A 21,031-nucleotide genomic window follows, 5' to 3' on the forward strand; every position below is an offset into this window, starting at 1 on the left:
AATTTTGTGTCTTGGAACTGCCTGAGACTGTTTATTTTCAGGCTAGATTAAAACATTTCCAATGTGTCAGCAGGGGATAATGTTCTTCCCTTGAAGAATGCCTCTTACTGAGGCTAAATGTAAAAGGAGCAGGTAATGTGCTGTATCCAGTGGTGGCTTTCTTTTAGCTTCAGTAGAGGCTATGGGTGTTTAAATCAAGAGAATTGCTGATGTAATGGCATGGGTCTCATAGCAGGGTATGCTCCTTCTGCATTTCCAGATGGTACAACAATGCAGGAGAAAACTGAGATGAATGTGCTCACCATTCCTGTCTGGCATTGAGAAAATGTGACAGAGATTTAGTCTGTAGAACAATGTTGTGGCCTTTTTGCCAATGCTTATCACTGTTTTATTTGGCTCTCCCCCACAGAGGCCAGCAAACTTGTTATGTCATATGTAGCTGCTGTGTGTGGAAAAGGGGCAGAGGTTAATCAAGTAAAAGAACAACTTTTGCAGTCAAATCCAGTCCTTGAAGGTAAGAATCTCACAGAGCATGTACATGTACAAGCATATTACCTGTGTATGTACTGGTGTTCCAGCTGAGCTGGTTTGGAAAACTGTGCCTGATGATGTTTCGTTGTTATTTGGGGTCCAAAACCATAGGAGATGCTTTATGTGAATACAGCTGCAAGATTTTTTTCAGTTCCATGTAGGTTTTCTTGAGAAGAAAATGGTTTCCCTCATGAAGGAAGAGCTTAGGAAGTTAGGTCATACTTCCCAGCCTCCTCCTCCTGCTGCTCTCAGAGGGCTTACCCTTTCTTTACCCTGCCTTGATGATGCTTGTCTGTATCAAAAGACTTGACTTCAGTTCAGTCCCTCTGATTCATTTCCTTCCAAATCATATTATTATAGTCTCTAGTAAACAAACAAGCTCTGTAAGACATTATTTTTCTTTTAGAAAAAAAAAAGGGTGAAGAAATGGATCTTAGAAAAAACGAAGCCACTCCATATGCATGCCTGTTGTTCCCTGAGACTTAATGTTCCCTGGGTCTGGTGGCTGTTGGCCTGTTGTCCTGACAACTGCCATTCCTGCTCTCCCATGAAAGACTTTTATTTTTTTAATTAGTCATTTTATTTTAAAGATGTTGGCCGCCAGAAACAGGATCTTCTTTGTTTTTTTTTTTTTCCTGGAGATAGGATATATGATCCTTAAAGCTTGCAGTGTTGTCCCATTGTCTACTAATTGCCTTCAGAAGTTCCTTGGTTAGCATTGACTTATTTAGGTCTATTGTGTCGATTCCTGGCTCAGTCTTTCCCAGAATTCTCGAAGCTGTTGTAGGGCTGAGACAAAGTCAGTTGTCAGAAGACAATTTTGCACTATGGCCAGATCATATGTGATGTTTGTAAAGACTGTTGAGTGTCAACATTATGTTTATTGCCTTGCTTATATGTGATGAATTGGAGTCTGTAGGGGACAAGCACTCTACAAGCAAGAACAGAGGGAAAAGTTAAAAAAAAAGGAAAGGGAATGCAAGAAAGTGGGCAGAGAGCAGTGGGGAACTGGACAGTTAAAACGTGGTCTTTATACAAAGAACAGAAATTGTAAGCAAAGACTTGTAAAGAAAGGATGAAATGCTGATGTTTAAGAATAATGGAAGTGCTGGATAAGGCTTTCTTTGATGATCAGCTGTGTTCCCCTTAGAGCTGAATGAGGGGATTGCAGCCTTCCATTGTTTTGGGTTCACAGAGAAGAGCTGCATTGTTTTATCTCTGTTCTGGAAGCAGATTTCAGATATAGACAGAAATGGCATGGTGGGTGCAGAGGCTTTTCTTGCCAAAGCTAGATTGTTCCCCAGGGACTGCTAAATGTGTTTGATTTCTTGTTGGTTTGTGAAGCTTTGGTTTAATGCAAGAGGAATCAGCTAGGCTTACTGAAGATTGCCTTATCATTTTAAGGTACTATTTGTTCTGCTTGGTGTGCTGGTAGTGCCTGTTTAGCTTTTTTGGAAGGTTGAACACTGGCTTATTCCATAAGGAATAAAAACTGAGCAAGCCTGGCTGCTTATATAGGTTTTAGAGAGAAATTAAGCATTTGTGGTCAGATTTATTTTTCTTTGGTTATGTAGCTCTGTTTCAGTCAAACTGCAGTGCAAGAAAATTACATAAATGTTACATATGCATAATTTATCTTATGGGATTATTTTTTTAAAACTACAGTTGCTACTGTAAATTAACTTTTAGAAACAATGAACTTTAGGGAAAACCAAGGAATGTGTCTCATGCTTTATAATGGAACATTTGTGCTTGACTCCATGCAGTTATAAATGACTCTACTGTTCAGCACTGCATTTAAGAAAATGTAGCTCAGAGATTTGGTTGTTGAAAAGATGATTTATTGCAGGGCATAAAGATTTTAAAAACAATTCTTTCACTTATCCTGGCCTTTAGGATCAACAAACTTTTCATTTTGGCTCTAGTTCTTTGGTCAAGAATAAGTCTACTCATGCAAGTCTGTAGAAGCCTAAAAGCATGTATTTATTTCTGCCCAAAAACCATTGATTTGACTTGATCTTTGAAAATATATATATGCTATGTAAATAAATACTGGGATAAATAAAGTCTCTTGTTGGAAGTAGGAGTGCTGTACCTAATGATGGAGTGGACACTCCTGTTTGACTCCATGTGCTTGGACAATGTGTGAGTTTCAGAGCTGGAATTGTCCCCCAGTCTGAGTTCTTGTCCTGCCCATGCTCTAAGATGTTGACTGCCTATCTGAACATAGCCCTGGGAAGTCCTTTCTCAGAGAATTTTCATTGTCCTAAAACTTGAGCTAAAGAAATTGAAACCAAACTATTCAGAAAGCTAGTTTAGGTCAAGCTGAAGACAAACTTTCATTGTAAACCTGACTGATTTCAGCTGATTAATATTCACCTTAAGGTAGGACTAATGAGTGGAAATGGTGTAAATAAGTCAGTTTCAAAGCATTGATTAAACTGTCCCATGCAAACAATTTTTAAGTGTCATTCTGTAATTTCCTCCGTTCTGGCCTCCAGCTTTTAACATACTCTTTTCTGGGAACTAGGATTCATTTCTGTCTCTGAAATGAAGAGGAAGAAGTATTTCCTGTATTTAGTTATTTGGGTAATAAAATCATGAATTTGTTGATTCAAACCCCAAAGATATATGCTTAATATGGGTGCAGTTTTGTTTTGGAACCATTTCCTCTTGTACATTTTTCTTTAGCTTTTTTAAACAAGGAAGGTGTTGAGACTAAACTTCTTTGGACTTCTGTAGGTTTTTCTCATTTGTGATCATGTCTGTCACACTCTGTCCCCAGTGACTGATGCCCATACAATGAGCAGAGTATTGTTTCTCAGAAGTCTGTAATTTCTTTAAATATATAAGCAGACCTGGATATTTTATCATTTAAGTGGTTTTTTACTGATAGATTTGCTTGTCATATTTGTTTTTCTCCAGCTTTTGGAAATGCCAAAACGGCGCGGAATGACAACTCCTCTAGATTTGTAAGTATTTTCTTCAGTCCTTTTTGAGCAGCATGCTGTGCTGTTGGCTGCTTCTGGTTTACCATGTGTCACCCATCAAGGCATCTGTAAAGAGGGAAGGAATAATTTGGGGAGCTTTCTTGTAGTTGTCTGAGGACTGTGGTGTTTGAAGAAGGCAAACACCTTCAGCAACAATCAGTATTTCATTTTGTACATTGGAGCTTGTTCTCCTTCACCAGTGTGTTAGGAGGGCACTGTTAGTGACCCCTCTTAAAAGACATTTCACCTCCTTGCCAGAAATCTTTTTGGTTTCTGATATGGGCATAGAGTTCAATTGAATATCAAAGTAGAGGCTAAAAAAGAAAAACAAAATTAGGATGTGGCAGCCTGTGACCGGATGAAAACATAATTACAGTGCAGCTGAGTTCTTTAATTTTTTGGCACTGGTGGCTTTTTGTGTCAGTGACCATGTGTCCAGCAACTGGTCTGCTTAGCAAATAGATCTTTCCATGTGATCTTGTTTTCCATTCATATGTATATATTTTTTGTTAAAATTACTACTTTAGGTTCCCATTTGCTTTCTATAACATTTCAAAATATGTTCACAACTTCGGTTTTAATATAAACATTTGTAATGTTACTTTTTTGCTTAAATTCTTTTTAATCAGCTGGTTGAATTCAGCCTTTTTTAGCATGAAACTGAATGAGAAATTATCAGAATTGACAGTTGGGAAAACGGAAAAGTTGAAGCTAGAGTTGAGAGGTTCAGAAGTGTGAATACTTATCATAGTTTCTCCTGCTAAAATCAGAAAGCTGAGTACAACTCTGTCATTTGTTCACTTGTGTCCAGAAGAGTAATATTGTGAGATGTATAAAGTTGACAACAGAAGGAAGATCAATAAACTGGGAGAATGGTGTGTTGTGAGTAAAAGCAAATGGATAAAAGTGCTGGACATTGTGAGACTGGAGAGAGGCGCTTTTTTCCCACTTGGGAGATTTCCTCCCCTTCCCTTCCAATTGCCAAGAGTTGATGATGTTCCACATGTCTATGAATGCTCCTTCTGCAGCTCATTGCGTCTGATTGTGAACAGAGCAAGGGGTCTTCATCACGAGGGCAGGGCCAAAATTTGGGGCACCTTTAGAGATCTTTAAAATGTTTTTTAATAGAAAGGGTAGAAACATTGCAGTTATCAGACATGACACTACAGAAATGATGAGCAGACAGCCCAGAAGTCTTTCCAGGACAAAGTGCAACTAACAACTATTTTGCCTTTCAAGTCTTTGCTTATAAACACAGAGCTAAAAATACTTTTGGAAACACCCAGCTGTCCCAGTCTATGGGAAATGAAAATTTAATTATCTGATTTAATTTTTTTATCTCTGAAATTTGAATCAGCTCAGAATTAACCTTGAACAAGACAGTACAAATACTGTCCTGTCTAGCTACCTCATCTGGCAGCAAGGAAAATAAGAGTTTAAGTAGAGTCAAGCCAATCTTGACAAAATACTCAGTAAATTAGAAAGTATCTTTGAGTGAGTCAGTGTAAAGTGCTTGGTTTTTTATGTTCTGTAATTAAAAGTAAAATAGAAAAATAAATAAAACCCAATCTCTTCCTAAATGCAGTGAATAAGGAAGTATAAACACAAGGCTTTTCAATGTGCTGTTTTTGTCCTAGAATCTTAGAAAGGTTTTGGCTGGAATGGACCTTAAAGGCCACCTCATTCCACCTCCCTGCCATGGGCAGGGACACCTTCCACTGGACCAGGTTGCTCAGAGCCCTGTCCAGCCTGGCCCTGAACCTGCCCTGCTTCTCTGGGCAGCCTGTTCAGTGTTCACCCCCCTCCCTCTCACTGAACAGCGTCCTCTGTTAAGTGTGCTCCAGAGGGTGGAATTTGGCTGAATTACTACCAGCAGCTTTTATCTCTCTTAACTGCCTTGCCAGTGCGAGCAGCATTGCTTTTGCCTTTTCTGCACAGTGTGGGTCTGTCCGTTTTGTCACTGTTAAATTTAGCTGTTACTACATTAAGCACTTGTCAAATAAATTAAAATGATGCGAAGACCAGAGCAATCTTCTATGATGTGGAAAAGTCAAGCAGAAGTCAAGGAAACACACTGCGCCAGCATGGCCAGGATTGAAATCACTTGTGCGGTGACAGCCCGTTAATTGTTGCCTCTGGTCTCCTGAGTTACGAGGGAGAGAGTTCAGCGGGAAGAATCCATCACTTTTACAAGGCAGGCACACGCTCAGGGACAGACGTCCCGCGATTGCGAGCAGCACTCGCTGCCAGCCGCTCCTTCGGGCCAGACTCAGTGGCTCTCCGTCAGCTGCCTTGATTCACGCTCTGAGAGCTCCCATTGAGGAAAGAAGGCCGCCTGCAAGATAATTTCTTCCTGCATCCTAAATAAGTAAATAAGCATGGCGATACCTAAATGGCTGCAGGGATTGTTTGGTGTTCCTGGCACTCCGATGGAAGTCTGTATAACGTGCGTTTTCTTCATAGAACCTTAGAAACTGAGCAAGCTACTGGGTTGCTTTACAGACCCAATTAAAGCTGTTTTCATAAAAATCCCTGGCTGTGATAATGTCTTGGAAGATTTGAATAATTTTCTGTTTTTCAGAAATCTGACAGGAGACTCTCAGATTACTCTTAACCTTTCAAGCAACTAACTTAAACAATGTCTTGAGCAGTTTTTCTTAAACACAGCTTATAATCTTAAAATCTGTTGCTTTCACAGGGAAAATACATGGATATTGAGTTTGATTTCAAAGGTGACCCACTTGGGGGAGTTATAAGCAACTGTGAGTATTACTTCTGGTATCAGCATATTCACAGATTAAAATGTTTTGTATAAAAAGGGAGATGGTTAAATTATTGAAAAGATCAGCTGTGATTGTCTAATAGAATCTCTCTCCATTATGTGATAAATTCTGCTTTTTAATTTTTTTTGCTGTTATGGTGCTGGATAATGTACCTTAGAGTGAGTGAAAACAGACTTGAAGAAGTAAGCATGAATATTGAATTGACTGTGTTGTTTCAAAGGTACAGAGTGATGCGTGTGAGTCTGTGTGTTGTGTCTGAAGCTGGTGGCAGATGCATATGGATATCTGAGGGTCTTTTTATGCTTGAATCCCTGGAATCAGTTGTGTCACTAGGTTTGATGGGTCATGTATTTATGGCAGATGATGTCCAGATGATGCTGTCCTGTAATTTGCAAGGGTGATACAAAGTGTGCTGGAGATCACTATGAGATGAGTATGTTCACTTGGAACCAGAGCCTTTTGTGCTAATTTACACACCTCAAAGTGTAGGAAAAGGTTTATAATGAGAGAGGATGAACATCTGTTGAGTTTAGGGAGGCAAAGGTGGCCTTGGAGGTTGTTTTATGACACCTGTAGCAATTCAGAAATTCTGACCAGCTCTCTGTTGGGAGGAAAAAGGCTGGGAATTGAATGGCAGCCCAGAATGCTTTGACTTGCTTTTCTTTTGAGGGTTTAAGTGCCACTTTTAAAATAAATTTCTCCTCTGTGCTATATAAAGCTATATTTGTTTGGTTTTCTTTTTTTTAAAAGGGGAGGAAGAGAGCAGTGAGTGACTATACTAGGTGTCACTGACCTAGCCTTGACCTCTCTTTCCACTCAGCCAAATTCATCTGCTGCTTCTAAAGATGTGACTTTTGACTCCATTGGCATTTTACTGGTTGTGAAATAATGAGACTCACCCAAGGTGAACTGTACTCTCCATATATAACATAAACATTTAAAAAACACTGTGAAGAATTTTGCACATAAATGTAGGTTTTGGCTTTTTTCAGAGGGCAGACATTTTTTCTGGACCAGGTCACCTTTTGGAACTGTGCCTGAAGAGCATGATTTTTGTGACAGAGTAGATCTTGAAACTCAAATTAGTCACTATATAAGTGTTTGTGGATATCTATTAGATTTGACATTTGGCAGTCAACAAAATTAGGGGCCAAACATAATATATTCATAATAATTAAATGTGAGCGAAAAGGTTCTAAAAGGCTGTTACTAGTTTCTTTTTATTTCACATTCAGAATGGATACAAAAAAATGAACCCTCCTTTGTAAGAGTGGACATGTAACAGTCTGTCTTTGAAAGTACTGCACTGAGTCATGTAATTAAAATATTGTGTCATATCAAAAGGCAATCCAAATAGTTGCCCTGTGGTTTATCTGCCCCATAAATCTTTGCATGGTGTAATTATAACATTACATGTAATTGTAATGATGTGATGACATATGTATCAAAGGGCAGACGTATTTCTGGATCTGTCTAAAATATGCCTATTTTAGGCATTCTTTCTGTCTTGTCACATGTAATAAATATCTAATAGCAAGAAGATTAATTCAATTTAAGAATAAAGACATGATGTGTAAGCCCTATTGTGGAAAAGATGTTACTTGTTGAACTATGAAACACCTCATACTTGGCAGGGTATGTCACAGGTAAATACTGAGTTCCCATAGCAGCATGTTAATATATTGCATCTTTGATTAAATGTTTGCAAAATTTGGTACTGTATCCATCTCTCTTTAAAAGAGATTTTAAATTCTTTGCAGTTTCAAAGCAAGTTGATTGTGCTGCCTTAGATCTTTTCCACACGTCTGCAGCAGTGCATTGCAATGCCAATGTCTTTTTCTGTGAGGTATCACCATTCTGAGGATATTGGGGGCCTAAATTCTTTCACACCACTCAGAATTTACTCTGGTTTAAGTCAAAATCAGGATTTGTCTTCATAATTCATCAAGCATGAAGTCAAGTTGCATCAAGTGCTGAAGTTTCTTATGCTTAAAAGGAAAAGTATGATAATGAAAATATTAATAAATATTCTTTGATTTCTGACCGTCTGTTGGTTTGGTATTAATATGATGTGAAGATGACATCATAATGCTTTGATTAAACCTTAATAGTTGTTTTTGACCAGCTTGATTTCCAAACATCAGTTAAGGTAGTGGGCTTTTTGGGCCACAGCCTATGTCACCCAGATGTATTTCACACTGAGTGGCTTGAAGCAGACATGGTGAACATCTAGGTTATTTTGGTGGCAAGAATGGTAACCAAGATAAGCTACTAATTTTATCAGGCTGCTGTAGATAAGCAGAGACTTACTAGGCTGAAAGGTCTCTTTTGGAATGGCCTGTTCTGTCCTGCTCTGGAATGCTGTGAAGCTCTGTGGAAGGCTGGTCCCTCTGCCCATGGTGAACCTTCGTGTGGTGGCTGGTGCTGCTGTGACCTTCCCTCAGGCCATTCTCCTGGTGCCCTTCAATGATCTCCTGCTTCTTCATGGGATGGGTTAAGCTTTCACCGGATGGAGTTAGAGGGTGAAATTATCATGACAGTGCACGCTGCATGTCCGCCCTGTCCAGTGTGCAGCCAGTGGGAATATGCAGCTGATAGGTCTGAAACATTTAATGTGCCATAAACAGAAGGGTGAATCTTTTGAGTAGAATCAGAATGGAAGTAATGAAATGGAAGGGATTTGTGGCATCTGTAAATTCAGAACTGGTATGTACCCAAACTGAAGATAATGTTGTATTTGAACAGTGTAAAATCTGTGCAGTCTCATTTCATGTACAGTACATGGCAGCTCAGATCTTCTGACTGTGCTGGTTTCCAAGGAAATTGATATATTGTTATATCATCATGAACAGTCATAAAAAGAAATTGGGGATGGAAAATTTGAAATGAATGTGATTTATGCAAACTTTCAGTTTTTTACTTCAGTAGGAATTTTTTCCCCTGAGACTACAAGGCAGCATGTGTTGTTTGATCCTCCACCAGCAGGTGTGGGGGTGAGTAGGAGGGCGAAGAAGGCTGACTGAGGTGTGCTGTAAGCCTGAGTTGTTAGTCCTCCCTTTTTGTTAGCTTTCTGTGAAAATCCCAGCTTGTTTTCCTAATGGGTGGGAGACGCTGGAGCCCATGGAGGTGCTCAGTCCTGGTGCCAGCTGCCAGCCAGCCCATCCATCTATGGGTGCCCTATTTCATGTGCTGGGGTTAGGAAATCCAAACTACTCCTGTGAGCATTGGTAAACATGAAACCTTTTCTGTGTTGCCACCTGGGACTGTGGGCATCCCATCACTGTTTAGTAGCAAACATGAATCCCTGCTTAAAGGTGTGTTGCTGCTTTAAATGGCACCTGCAAACAGGGCAATGGCATTTACATTTTCTCTCTCGGAATTGGGTCTGAGGTGGATCTGCTCTTTCTGCCCTCCTGCGGGGTGTTTACAATCACTACTGTTGCAGTGGACAGTCTTGTCAGCACTTATGCACTCAGAAGGGTTTTTTTACAGAGCACTTACTAGTAAAGGCAGCATTAGTGTTGCTCTCAGCTGGATGTAATATTGTGGAAATAAATTACAGAAAAGATCAGTACTATTCTTAGTTTGCCATTTATTATAACTACTCTGTTAGTGAGGACGAGAGAAAGGAGAATGGTAGTTTCTTTTCCACCTGCAATTACATAATAATACCTACCTTATGTAAAAATAGGTGTGTTTGGTTTTGAAGTAATAGATGCTAATTGCAATAGCTTTTTTCAGCTCTAAAATATGACTCTTTGTCCACAGACACTGCATATTTTGTACTTAAGGCAGTGTTTGTGTGCACACTTGGTTTGTCAGTTTTGTGACTTGTTTTGTGTACACTAAATTTGGTGGCTGAAGTGGTTTTGCATAGTACAGCTCAAAATGTTTCACACTTACAATAGTTTAGACCTTTTGAAAAGCATGGATCTTACAATATCTTTCCCAGAATTTTTGTAAGTCATAAATTTTCGTGTTTCACCTGGAATTTCCTGCTGAAAAATACCTGGCTTTTAGCATTAGGTGATCTTTCCTAATCTGCCTAAGCCCTTCAGTGATTTAATGATTAACTAGGAGACAACAGTGGTGCAGGTTGTGAAGTAAAGGATACGCAATGCCTGATCTGGAAAAGCCATTTTTAACCAGCACAATGTCCTTAGAGTCCAAATAACAAGAGATTAAGAAAGGGCCCTGTTTTGCCATCTTTTCCAACAACAGCATGAAAGAAATCTATGCTGTTTATCTAAGGCAACAACTTTTTTTTTTTTTTTTTTTAAAGCTAGCAAAGTGATAACTTTGCAACTTACTCTTTTTTGCAACTTGTTTGTTCATTTTAAAAGTCAGAAGTAATTACCCACTTACTGAGAAATCTGCAGCCTGAGCTGTTGTGTGGTTGCTATTGGAAAGCTCCTTTCCTTAGGGAAATACTGTACAAATTGGACAATTAGACATTATGGGAAGAGATACCCATTCTTGTTGATTTTCTTTTTGATTTTTTTTTTAATCTTCACTTGTTGCAACATCTTCCCTTGGTGTTCCTCTTAGCACAATTGCCACCACCTAGGCAATGGTTTTGCCTAAATTAGGAAGAGTTTGAAAAAACAAACTACAAAGTATATTAAACATTTTGATTAGTTCGTTTTTAAACATCATTCATTCATTACTTGAGCAATGAGGATTTAACACTTAGAATTGTGCAGTCGTTGTCAGTGCACATACTGCCCATGTAGTTGTTTTTGATTGACACAATTATGGATCAGTTTCTCCAGGAGAACATTATTATAAGCTTGGTGGTAATAATAGGGAAAAGTTAATGAGAAACTTTTTAATCAGTGACTTTTTTTGATGACAGCTAGATAATCAAGGTAGGAAAAGAGAAAATGTGGCTGTAGAAATAAGCTGCTGTGACTAGAATATGTTCTGTAACTTCGGTTGAGCAGCTAAAAGGGTCCTTGGTCATGGCCAGCTGAAGAGACTATGACTAAAACAAACTTCTCCTGGATTATTTAGAAAGTACCAAGGTAGTGTCATTTTTTGGTTTTACTGTTTACTTGCTCCTTTCTTGAATGTTGATTTGATTTCTAGTATATTTAGAGAAATACAGATATCCTAAATATTTCTGCACCCCTTGAGTTCATGGGTCAAGTAACCAAAAAGAAAAATTGTGTAAAGTTGTGCATTAGAGTTTGCAGAAGTATTCAGCATCTTTTTTTTTTTTTTTCTTTTATGTTCAGTCAAATTGTTTAGCAGGGTGCTTACACAGATCTCTTGCATTTAAACACTGACATCTAGGAATAACAAAGAATCTTCAGAATCTGAGGCCTGTAGCTGGATTTTGAGTCATCTGAATTGATGGGTATTCAGAGAGTATGACATAAGAAGGTTGAACTTCTCCAAGGCAATTTAATTTTTCCTGGTGCTTTGGTGCATGCAACAGGTTAAACATTCCCATTGAAGCAGCAGCACTGTTAGAGAATGCAGAAATAACACCTAACCCATAAACACACCATATGTAATTCTGTATGTGCTCTCCTGGTAATTCTGTATAGTCCCTATACATAATTCATACAGGCCATGTAACAAAATGTAGTGTGGAGAGAGTTTGGGGGTTTTTGGTTCTGTGGATTTTCACATAGATGAGCACCATCTGTCCACACTGTCAACAGAATCACTGAGCGGCCACGTGCAGCAATCTGAGGTGCAGCTTTGTCTTTCCTCTTAGGGGTGTTTGATCCTCAGAATTGGTAATTGGCTGAGAGTTAACAAAAAGTTACTGGTATATGTGGTCGATTTATTAAAATGCTAATTAGGGCAAACAGAGGGAAGAAGTTTTCTGAAGAATTGGGCAGATGGTCTGGATCTGTCTTACAAGTCTGATTTCAGTCTGCATGTGAACAGAAAGAAAAGGGAAAAAAAACCCCTGATGAATGCAGATTTAAAAAGAATTGGCAGCAGCTGCTTTGTTAAGGAAAATATCTGATTTTCTGACAGTGACTCCTTTCTGGAGCTTTTTTCCTCAATTATGAAGACTGACAGAATATGGAATGTTAGGACTTTTGAAAACTGATTATTAATTGGTTAACTTTGTTTCTTCTAAAAATATATAAATAAGATAAACTAGTGAAAAAACCAAAACAGTTATCCTCCTAAACATAACTAATTTCACATACGTTCAGGAACCTGCTTTTTAAATCTGCTGAATGCATGTGATTAGAAGGCTTGCATACAATACTTTGCCAGGATGTGTAGCTGGGCTTTTATGACAGCATTTGACTAAATTTATAGGTAGAGTATTTTTAAACCCAAATAAGCCAAGCCACATTGCTTCAATATCCTTTGAGAATACAGCCATTTCCTGAAGTGTGTGTAGCCACTGTGGGAGCTGAAGTTGTTTATTTTTTTGAGATTAAATTTGGCTGCGATCTGTTCCAGCACTTGCCTGGAGAGCCTTCACAGCCAGCACAACTCTGAGCTGCCTGCTGCTCACCTTGCCTTTCCCAGCCCAAGTATTAACGCTTGGATGGGGCATGAGCCTCTCTCAGCCTGTAAATACTTGGAACATGTCCTACTATCAACCAATCACAAGATTAATAATACTGTCTGAATTTTGTCATTGTTGTCACTGGCCAATTATTAGAGCAGAAAGTAATTCTTGAACCTGACTCGCTGTAGTTTATGTGGAGGAGGGACTCTTAAGACTTGTGTAATTTTGTATGTTGAGGTTACTTTGGACCCTTCAGAAGGGTCTTTATTTCCTATTCCATGAGAAGGGATGTAGATAGGTAATTACAGTGGGCAGCACAGGCAGCATGCACTGCCTGTAGCCAGCAGAAATAGGAACACACTCTATTGCACTCCTCTGTTCATGGAGGGAACCCCAGGACAGATACACCCCCCCCTCTCAGGCTAAGCCCCGCTGGGCCAGGAGCTCCTCAGTTGCTCCTCCGTGGTGGGACTGGGGTGGGGAGTTGCAGCACAAAGGTTGCTGACCTGAGTGCCACCTCTAACTTCCCAGATTGCTGAGACTGAACAGGCTCAAGTTTCAGCAGGAAGGAATCTGAGAAAAGGTGTAGTAGAATACACCTCAGATACTCCAGCAAGGGGAGGTGCTTAACAACCCCCATGTAATGACTTGGTGTTGCCCATGTCTTACCTTTGCGAAACCTCATCTCACTTTGTGGATGTTCTGAAGAGTGACAGTTCCCTTTGGGAGTTTCCTTCTTGCACAGGCTTAGAGAGAACTTAACCCCCAGTCATAGAGAGATGTGGTGGGTGTGTCATGGTAGGAACATGGGGGAAACTCCTTTACTGTGTGCTTGGAATGAGGCACTGAATGTCTCTATCTCCATGTCCCTGAATATGTGTAGCTTAAGAGAAACACATGGGAAGTGTGTGTTTGCTATCTGGAAAAATGTAGTTGTGCTATTGAGAAAAGAAGAAAAAAGCATGTGTTTTGTACCAAACCAGCAGATCACACCGATACCTGTCCAGATATTCTCTTATTGCATTCCTCTTCCTTCTCCTGGAGCGCTGTGAACCACAGCCTTCCAGTGCAATGCAGACTGAACAACCTTTGAATTGCCACCTCTGTGGTAAATATGATGTTGAGTCTGAGGTGGTTGCATGGTGTTACAAGTCAGTCTGCTTATGCTGCCTGGCTGGATTCCTGCCCTCCTGGGCAAGGCTTAGAAATGTGTCTGTCACTGAGAGCAGTCTTCCTGTCAAGCTACTCCATCAGTGCAGTGCTGCTTTTCAAAGTGCTGCTTTTTCCTTTCACTTTAAGTATATCAGGATGGAGCTTCTGTCAGCCTCACTGGGAATTACTTCATAGTCTGATGTACCTGAGGATCACAAAGTGCTGCATAATTATTTGGTTCAAATGCTTTCTTTATTTGGTTTCCCCTTTTCATTTACCCATCTTTCATATGCTTAGCCTGGTAACATTTTGCCTCTTTTCAAGCCTTCGCACATCCTCACCAAATCCTAATTTTGTGGTGGTACTGTAAATCAGTTAACATCTTTTGAGCACATTGCCTCCCTGACCTGAATTCTCATTGCAGCTCATAGACTGCAGCCTTTGCAAGTGCACTGTGCTTGCCACTTGCTCAAAGAAATATTTGAGATACATGATATACTATGATAAGGTTCATACCTACCATTTATCATCTTCTGGTTTACTGATGGTGATATAAAGCAATGAAGTAGAAAATGATAGAGGGTTATATTCATTTTAAAGGGTTTTGCTCCAGCAGTCTGTCCCTGACCTGTGAGATTTTTGTTTGTTTGTTTAGATTTACTAGAGAAGTCTCGTGTTGTTAAGCAGCCCAGAGGTGAAAGAAACTTCCACATTTTCTATCAGATCCTGTCTGGTGCATCAGAAGAGTTTCTCTGTAAGTGTTGCCCTTGTGCCATGTTCAGATACAAGTTTTCTTTATATTTGATGTGCTGTTCCATGCACATCGTCTTTTGTGGGAAATGTGCTATTGATTAATTTTTTAAAATTATTGGTGGTACTGGCATTGGTAATACCTGAAGTCAGCAGATGCTTTGCTATTATCCAGATACCTGAGCCAGAATTGGCTTAGCAACGTATTATAAACAAATTATAAACCTTGTTCTTATTAAAAGATCCTTGAAGAAAATCCAGCAATAACAACAGTTCCTGACAATACTGGTTCTGGGATAAAATCGCTACTAACAAGAATGCTGTTGCTAATGGTATTTTTTTTTTGTTTATTAGGCAAACTCAAACTGGAGAGGGACTTCAGCAGATACAACTACCTGGGCCTTGATTCTGCCAGAGTGAATGGAGTGGATGATGCTTCAAACTTCAGAACAGTCAGGGTAGGAAGGAGAGGGGCTGGCTGTGCACTCAACACCAGTGCAGGGTTCTTACAGCCCTGGGTCTGTCTGTTCATGCAGGGCTGGGCTGGGAGTGCCACCTTTTCTGAGTACTGGCACTCTTCATGCTGGGATAGAGCGTGTTTGCGCAGGGACTCTTGGATACAACTGGGAAATAGGATCAAGTTTCTGGAGTATTCTTATGGGAATACAGAAAGGACAAAAAAAAAGAAGAATAAAAAAAGAAAAAAAAACCCCAAACACCAAAAGGAAACAAACAAACAAAAAGAAAACAAAAGAAGGGGGGGAAAAAAGCCCAGATGCCTTGGTCAGGTCCTGGGAAAAGTTATGTTATATAGTGGCTTATGACTGCAGGGACTGAGCCTCAGGGACCAGGTGATGCTGACCAAGCCCAAAGAAAAAGGGGACTGGGATGATTCTCAAGGTGATTTGCTGTCCTCTTTTTGCTTGATTGTACTCAGGGACAAGATGGATACAGGACCTTGTTCCCAGTGTATGCAAATTTAGATTCTAAGAGTGTCTGGTCTGAGAAGACAGGAGTACCTGTTCATTTGACTGTGAAAAATTGGGTTGGGTTACAAAAAAATTAAGTGGCTAAAAAAAGTACATCATTTTAGAAACCCAAATACTGAATGAGTCCTAGAAGTGGACTGGACTGAATGCCAGCTCCATTTTCACACCTCCCGTGTATTAAAAAATTTACTTTTCTTAGCACAGGAATTATAACATGCATTTTCAGTAGCAGAAGTGTTCATGAACCATTTGTAATTTATGCTTATGCAGATAAATGGTGAATTTTTCAAGTATGATCTGTTTAAATGTAGATTCTTTTATCTCATAATTTTATTTGTCCCACTTCCAGAATGCAATGCAGATTGTTGGGTTTATGGATCATGAAACACAGTCGGTTTTTGAAGTAGTGGCAGCCGTTCTGAAACTGGGAAATATCGAATTTAAGCCTGAATCTCGTGCGAATGGCCTAGATGAAAGTAAAATCAAAGATAAAAATGGTAAGATGAGATTAGTGATAGGAGGAAAGCCACTAATTTGTCTGAAGTCATTATTAATTTTGTAGTTTCTGCAGACATACAATATCCTTACATGTGAATTAAATTAGATTGTTTCCAGAGCTTGCCCTCGGGCAAATACAGGCTGCATTCTGTGCAATTTCAGTCGTTTTGTTGGAAATTCCAAAAAGGATTTTTTTCCCCCCCACTTTATTAACACTGTTTTAAAATGTTAAATGGTTCTGTGCCTTTCTGTAGCTGCTTGGTTTTTCTGCAGTAGAGGATTTTTGTTCTGTGCAGTATATCTACCTGTAATGTCGGATTCATTTGGTGATATTTTTGCCGCTGATGTATTTTCAAAGTTCATTTGCATCTGAAAGTTTTTCATTATGAAAAATAGTCTGCTATAAATGGAGGGAAAGTTTCTTCTCAAAAATAAGTAGTTAGGAAGTGCTTTCAAAACCGGTAACTGATTCCTTGCGCTGTGCATGTTTTTAAAAACTTTGCTTGGCAGGGTGGTGGGGAGAGAGCGTGACTGGGGAACACTTCTGTTGAAGAGCACTTTGGGAAAATACCACACTTCTTAAAAGCTGGTAGTTTTGGGGAAGAAAAAGCAATCATAAAGAACGATTAATTATGTTTACACTTGGCTTTTTCTTGCTAGAACTCAAGGAAATCTGTGAGTTGACAGGTATAGACCAGTCTGTGTTGGAGAGAGCTTTCAGCTTCCGGACGGTTGAGGCCAAACAAGAGAAAGTTTCAACAACACTAAATGTGGCTCAGGTAAAAAGAGGTCCTGATTTTAAAGGCAAGAATAATTTTAAATGGCAATTTTTTTCTGCATGATTAAATCATAACTACCCCAATAAGAAGTACAACTGATAGGCTGCACTGAATAAATCAGAAGTGTAAGTGTGGGTTTTTTTCAGAGGTTTCTAAATGTTCAGAGATACTGGATGCTTTGGTTTTGTGTGTGAATTACCTCCAAAAGATGAGGGAGAGGCAAATGTTGCCGAGAATGAAAAAACAAGCAGTCCTGCACAAAGCACATGTTGCAAGTGTTGTGCCAGACTGTTTTCATTTAGGGCAACTGCTGTAATTCCATGTGAGCTATAGGCCCCGGGCTGCTGAAAAGCCTTTGCTGCCAGTGTGAATTCATGTTCCTGTAATGCTGCAGAGCCAGGGTAGTTGCCACCTGTGTCTCATCAGCTCAGGCTAGCAGGAATGTGCCTTCTCCAGCTGCAGCTGCTCAGGTCCCTTTGCCTCGGATTAGGATGGGGGATGTGAGTCTTCAGTGGGCATCTGGAAGAGCAGGAAGGGAGCTGGAGTGCCCTGGTTGTTGCTGCTGTTCCAGCCAGCCCCTGGCCAGGAGGGCAGAGGGGAGCACCAGCAAGGTGCTGCTGCTGCTGCTGCTGAAGTGTCTGGCAGCCCTGGTCTGGCTCCTGTGCCTGCTTGGGCAGAGCCAGTGCTCCTTGTGCTGGTTTACCTCAGTTTGTAGCACCTTTAAGACATGTCAGCAGCAGGAAAATGTTTGGTTTAGCCCAGCATTTATAATATTTTTCTTCTTTCTTCTGTTTAGGCTTATTATGCCCGTGATGCTCTGGCTAAGAATTTATACAGTCGCCTGTTCTCCTGGCTTGTTACCAGGATCAATGAGAGCATTAAGGTATTGTTGCTTTGTGCTTGTAAAAAAATCAATAGAAATCCTTTAAATTAAAGTGGACAGTAAAACCGTATTTGCCAATTTCATTTTTCCTGGCTGTTCACTGCTACACACAAATAACTGTATCACAGCTCAACAAATTGCTCTCTGCCATGTTCTTAAGCTTATAAAAATATTCACATTAAGTGTATTTTGTGAAACCACACTTAACATTTTAGTTTGCAGTATTTGACAGCCTACATTCATTTTCTTGAGTCCCAAGTATGCAATGTATAGATGACTGACTCAATGTTTAATTTTGTTTAAGGCACAAACAAAAGTGAGAAAGAAGGTGATGGGAGTGCTGGACATCTATGGCTTTGAAATTTTTGAGGTAAGACCTATATAATGGTAACCATTTAGTGAGAGAGCTGTTATTAAAGCTTAACAGAGTTGTTCATGAATTCGTAATCAGAACACATGTAATTTGACTCAAGTGTGTGTTTCCTGACAAAAAAAAAAAACACAGTAAGCCAAAGAGAGATGTCTTAACATGTCTGGCAGTTGAAACAAAAAATTATGAAAGTCAAACTTGTGTTTTTACACCATAGATAAATAAATATTTATGATGGATAAACTAAATATATTTTGTTGTGACATGCATTCTGAGCATAGGAGAAACTCTGGCACTGTCATTTCTGCCCTGAGGCATTTTGTGGATGTCTTTGAACAAGCTGTGTATCCTGAGAGGAGAAAAAAAACCAACAAACCCAACAAAAACGATGCATTTTTTTCCTGTCAAAATTAAACAAGGACTTATATTGCATTTCATCTCAATTCACTTAGATAAATAACTCTGTACCTATTCCTAGCTAAAGATCTGTGGCTCACTGCTGTTTGTTTACAATAGTATTTTTAGACTGGTAGTATTTTGAAACAAAACAATCAATGAGGAGTTTTTAATTGGGTTAGAGAGCACCAGGGACAGGGCATTTTCATAAATCTTGTTCTGACAGTTTTTGTTAAGAGATTTATAGATCTTGGTTGGAATCTGTATGTGTTTAAACTAGAAACTCATCTGTGGAGAAAAAAATCAGTAGAAAACATGTAATCCTGACCCACTTCCCTATACCCCTCTTAGAAATATGGGACGTTTAAACTGTGTAGAAAATGTGAATAATCCAGAAGAGAGTAATTGTTCACGTGAGGGTGGTGTAAGTTTCATTTCAGAAGCAAAACATCCAACTATGTGCAAATCAGAATACCTCTATGCAGAGGAAAAGGCAAGCTGGGAGTTGCCTCAAGGGCTGACTGAGTGAGGCTGTGTTGTTTGCATTAAACATAAGAGCATATTTATGAAAATATCATGCTAGAGGTCAGGTGGCTGAAGGGGGATCTTGGTGCCAGATCTCTTTAGAGCTGGTGCTTGGAGTAGCTTTTAGGAAGCTGGCACTGGAATGGTGCTCCTGGCATCCTCAGGCAGGACTCTTGTTTTCTCTAGCTGCTCTGTGTTTGATTAGGTTAGACATGCACAGGGAGGTGGGAGACAGAAGCTTGCACCAGCACACAAAGTCAGCTGAGGGATTTGTGGGATGGTGTTCCAGAGGCAAGGCTGTTTCTCGCATGTAATTTTCATCTTTTATACATTCAGCATCTTAGAAGGTCGTTAAATAAGTGGCTGAGTGCAGGAGAAAAAGGAAAAAACAGGGCTCTTTTCACTTACCTGTCATACTGCATTATGGTGTAGCTTTCTCAAAAGCTGCAAACCCAAAAGCTTTAGAGTAATGTGGGTAGCTATTGTTCACTCCTTTAAATGCCGAGTGTTTGTTTTTCTGGAAAAGGTGGGAAAGGTTTTGCCTTGTGACTTGAGGATCAAATTCATCAGTACATTCATACAAGGCGTGACTCTCTCATGAGTTAAGAACTGAGGTGAGAATAGTAGCCAAGCAGCTCAGTTCAGCATCACAGAAATAACTGAATTATTGTTTAAAGTTAATTATATTAAAGCAACTAATCAATAAATAAAATTTTGACACTGTACAGCAACATAAGTCAAGGAAAATTTAATAATGTCTTAAGCTTTATAATATAAGAAATACAGTGGAATTTGAAGTGTTTTGCTGTGTGGTACATTTGTAAACATGATTGCTAAATGTGCAAAATATTAGCTGAGGTATAGTTAATGACAGTAACATACCCATCTAATTATAAGTTACTTAAAACCTGTGACTAAAAATGTGCAGTTCCCTCTTGAACCTAATTCTTAAGCCAGATTTCGATTTTCACATCTGTTCCTGGAAGTTAGAACTAATGTCAGCTCTGCAAAGAGTGTTGGTTGGCAAAACTGCACTTGAAAGACTTCATCTCTAAACTTGTGCATTTTAAATGTGCAAGCTGTTTGATGTGCTGAGGGTAGAAAGGCCCAACATTAATCAGGTTTCTGCTCAGGAATCAGGTAAGTTTATCATTAGTGAGTGGTCTTTTACCTGAAGTGGCCCTGTACCCTGGAGACAGAACGTATCAAAACCCACAGGAGGTGCAGCAGGAGTGTTTATTACACTGCAACAATACTTACACAGGAAGCTCAGTATCACTGGAATAAGTAGCAAGGAGTGTGTTTACTGAAGAGTGATTTTTACATTTAAATTTTTTTTTTCCTTTGTTTTAGAGGTTTCCTTTGTTTTTGGTTTCATAATGGGCAGGGCACAATATTTCTCAAGCCTTATTTCTCTTTAGCATGATTCTTTAAATCATCCTACAGTTCCTTGTGTAAGATTAGTGAATACAGAAATCCAGATTTACCATTCTGAAAGATCCTACACTTCACCTTCTTGATGACAATAGCAGTCTTGTTCTATTATAAACAAATTGAAGCTTTTAAATGAGATTTTTTTCATCTATTTTTGAAAGATGAATTCATTTACTGGTCACTGTGGTTTCTGCAATTTTCTGTAATTTAAACTGAAGTTAATTTACAAGGATTACTGGAGTTTTCCTGGAAATTGACAGAGAAAAAAATAACCAGAGTATTGATGCTGCTGGCATATACTTTTTGGGATTTGGGTTTTGCTAGGATATTTATCAAATACAGACCCCATTTTTCAGACAAACGCAAAAACCATCCAAGAAAGTAGATATAAGGACTTGGCTGTCTAAAAATTCAGATTAAGGAATTTAAATCTATCAATAATCCTCAGCCTCTGTGCGTTTGGC

General features: G+C 39.3%; 1 protein-coding gene across 1 annotated transcript in view; it reads left to right on the plus strand.

Annotated features, from left to right (window-relative positions):
* The window catches only part of MYO1B (myosin IB), a 107,562-nt gene that overhangs the window by 51,066 nt on the left and 35,465 nt on the right, over positions 1–21,031 (plus strand). Inside the window, exons 5-13 of the mRNA XM_082285446.1 lie at positions 410–514; positions 3,457–3,503; positions 6,220–6,283; positions 14,599–14,697; positions 15,048–15,151; positions 16,032–16,179; positions 16,841–16,959; positions 17,756–17,842; positions 18,147–18,212. Coding sequence (XP_082141572.1) covers positions 410–514; positions 3,457–3,503; positions 6,220–6,283; positions 14,599–14,697; positions 15,048–15,151; positions 16,032–16,179; positions 16,841–16,959; positions 17,756–17,842; positions 18,147–18,212 — 839 coding nt within the window. The remainder of the gene's footprint in view (positions 1–409; positions 515–3,456; positions 3,504–6,219; positions 6,284–14,598; positions 14,698–15,047; positions 15,152–16,031; positions 16,180–16,840; positions 16,960–17,755; positions 17,843–18,146; positions 18,213–21,031) is intronic.

This window comes from Coloeus monedula, assembly GCF_965178545.1.
Source record: "Coloeus monedula genome assembly, chromosome: 7".
NCBI lineage: Eukaryota > Metazoa > Chordata > Aves > Passeriformes > Corvidae > Coloeus > Coloeus monedula.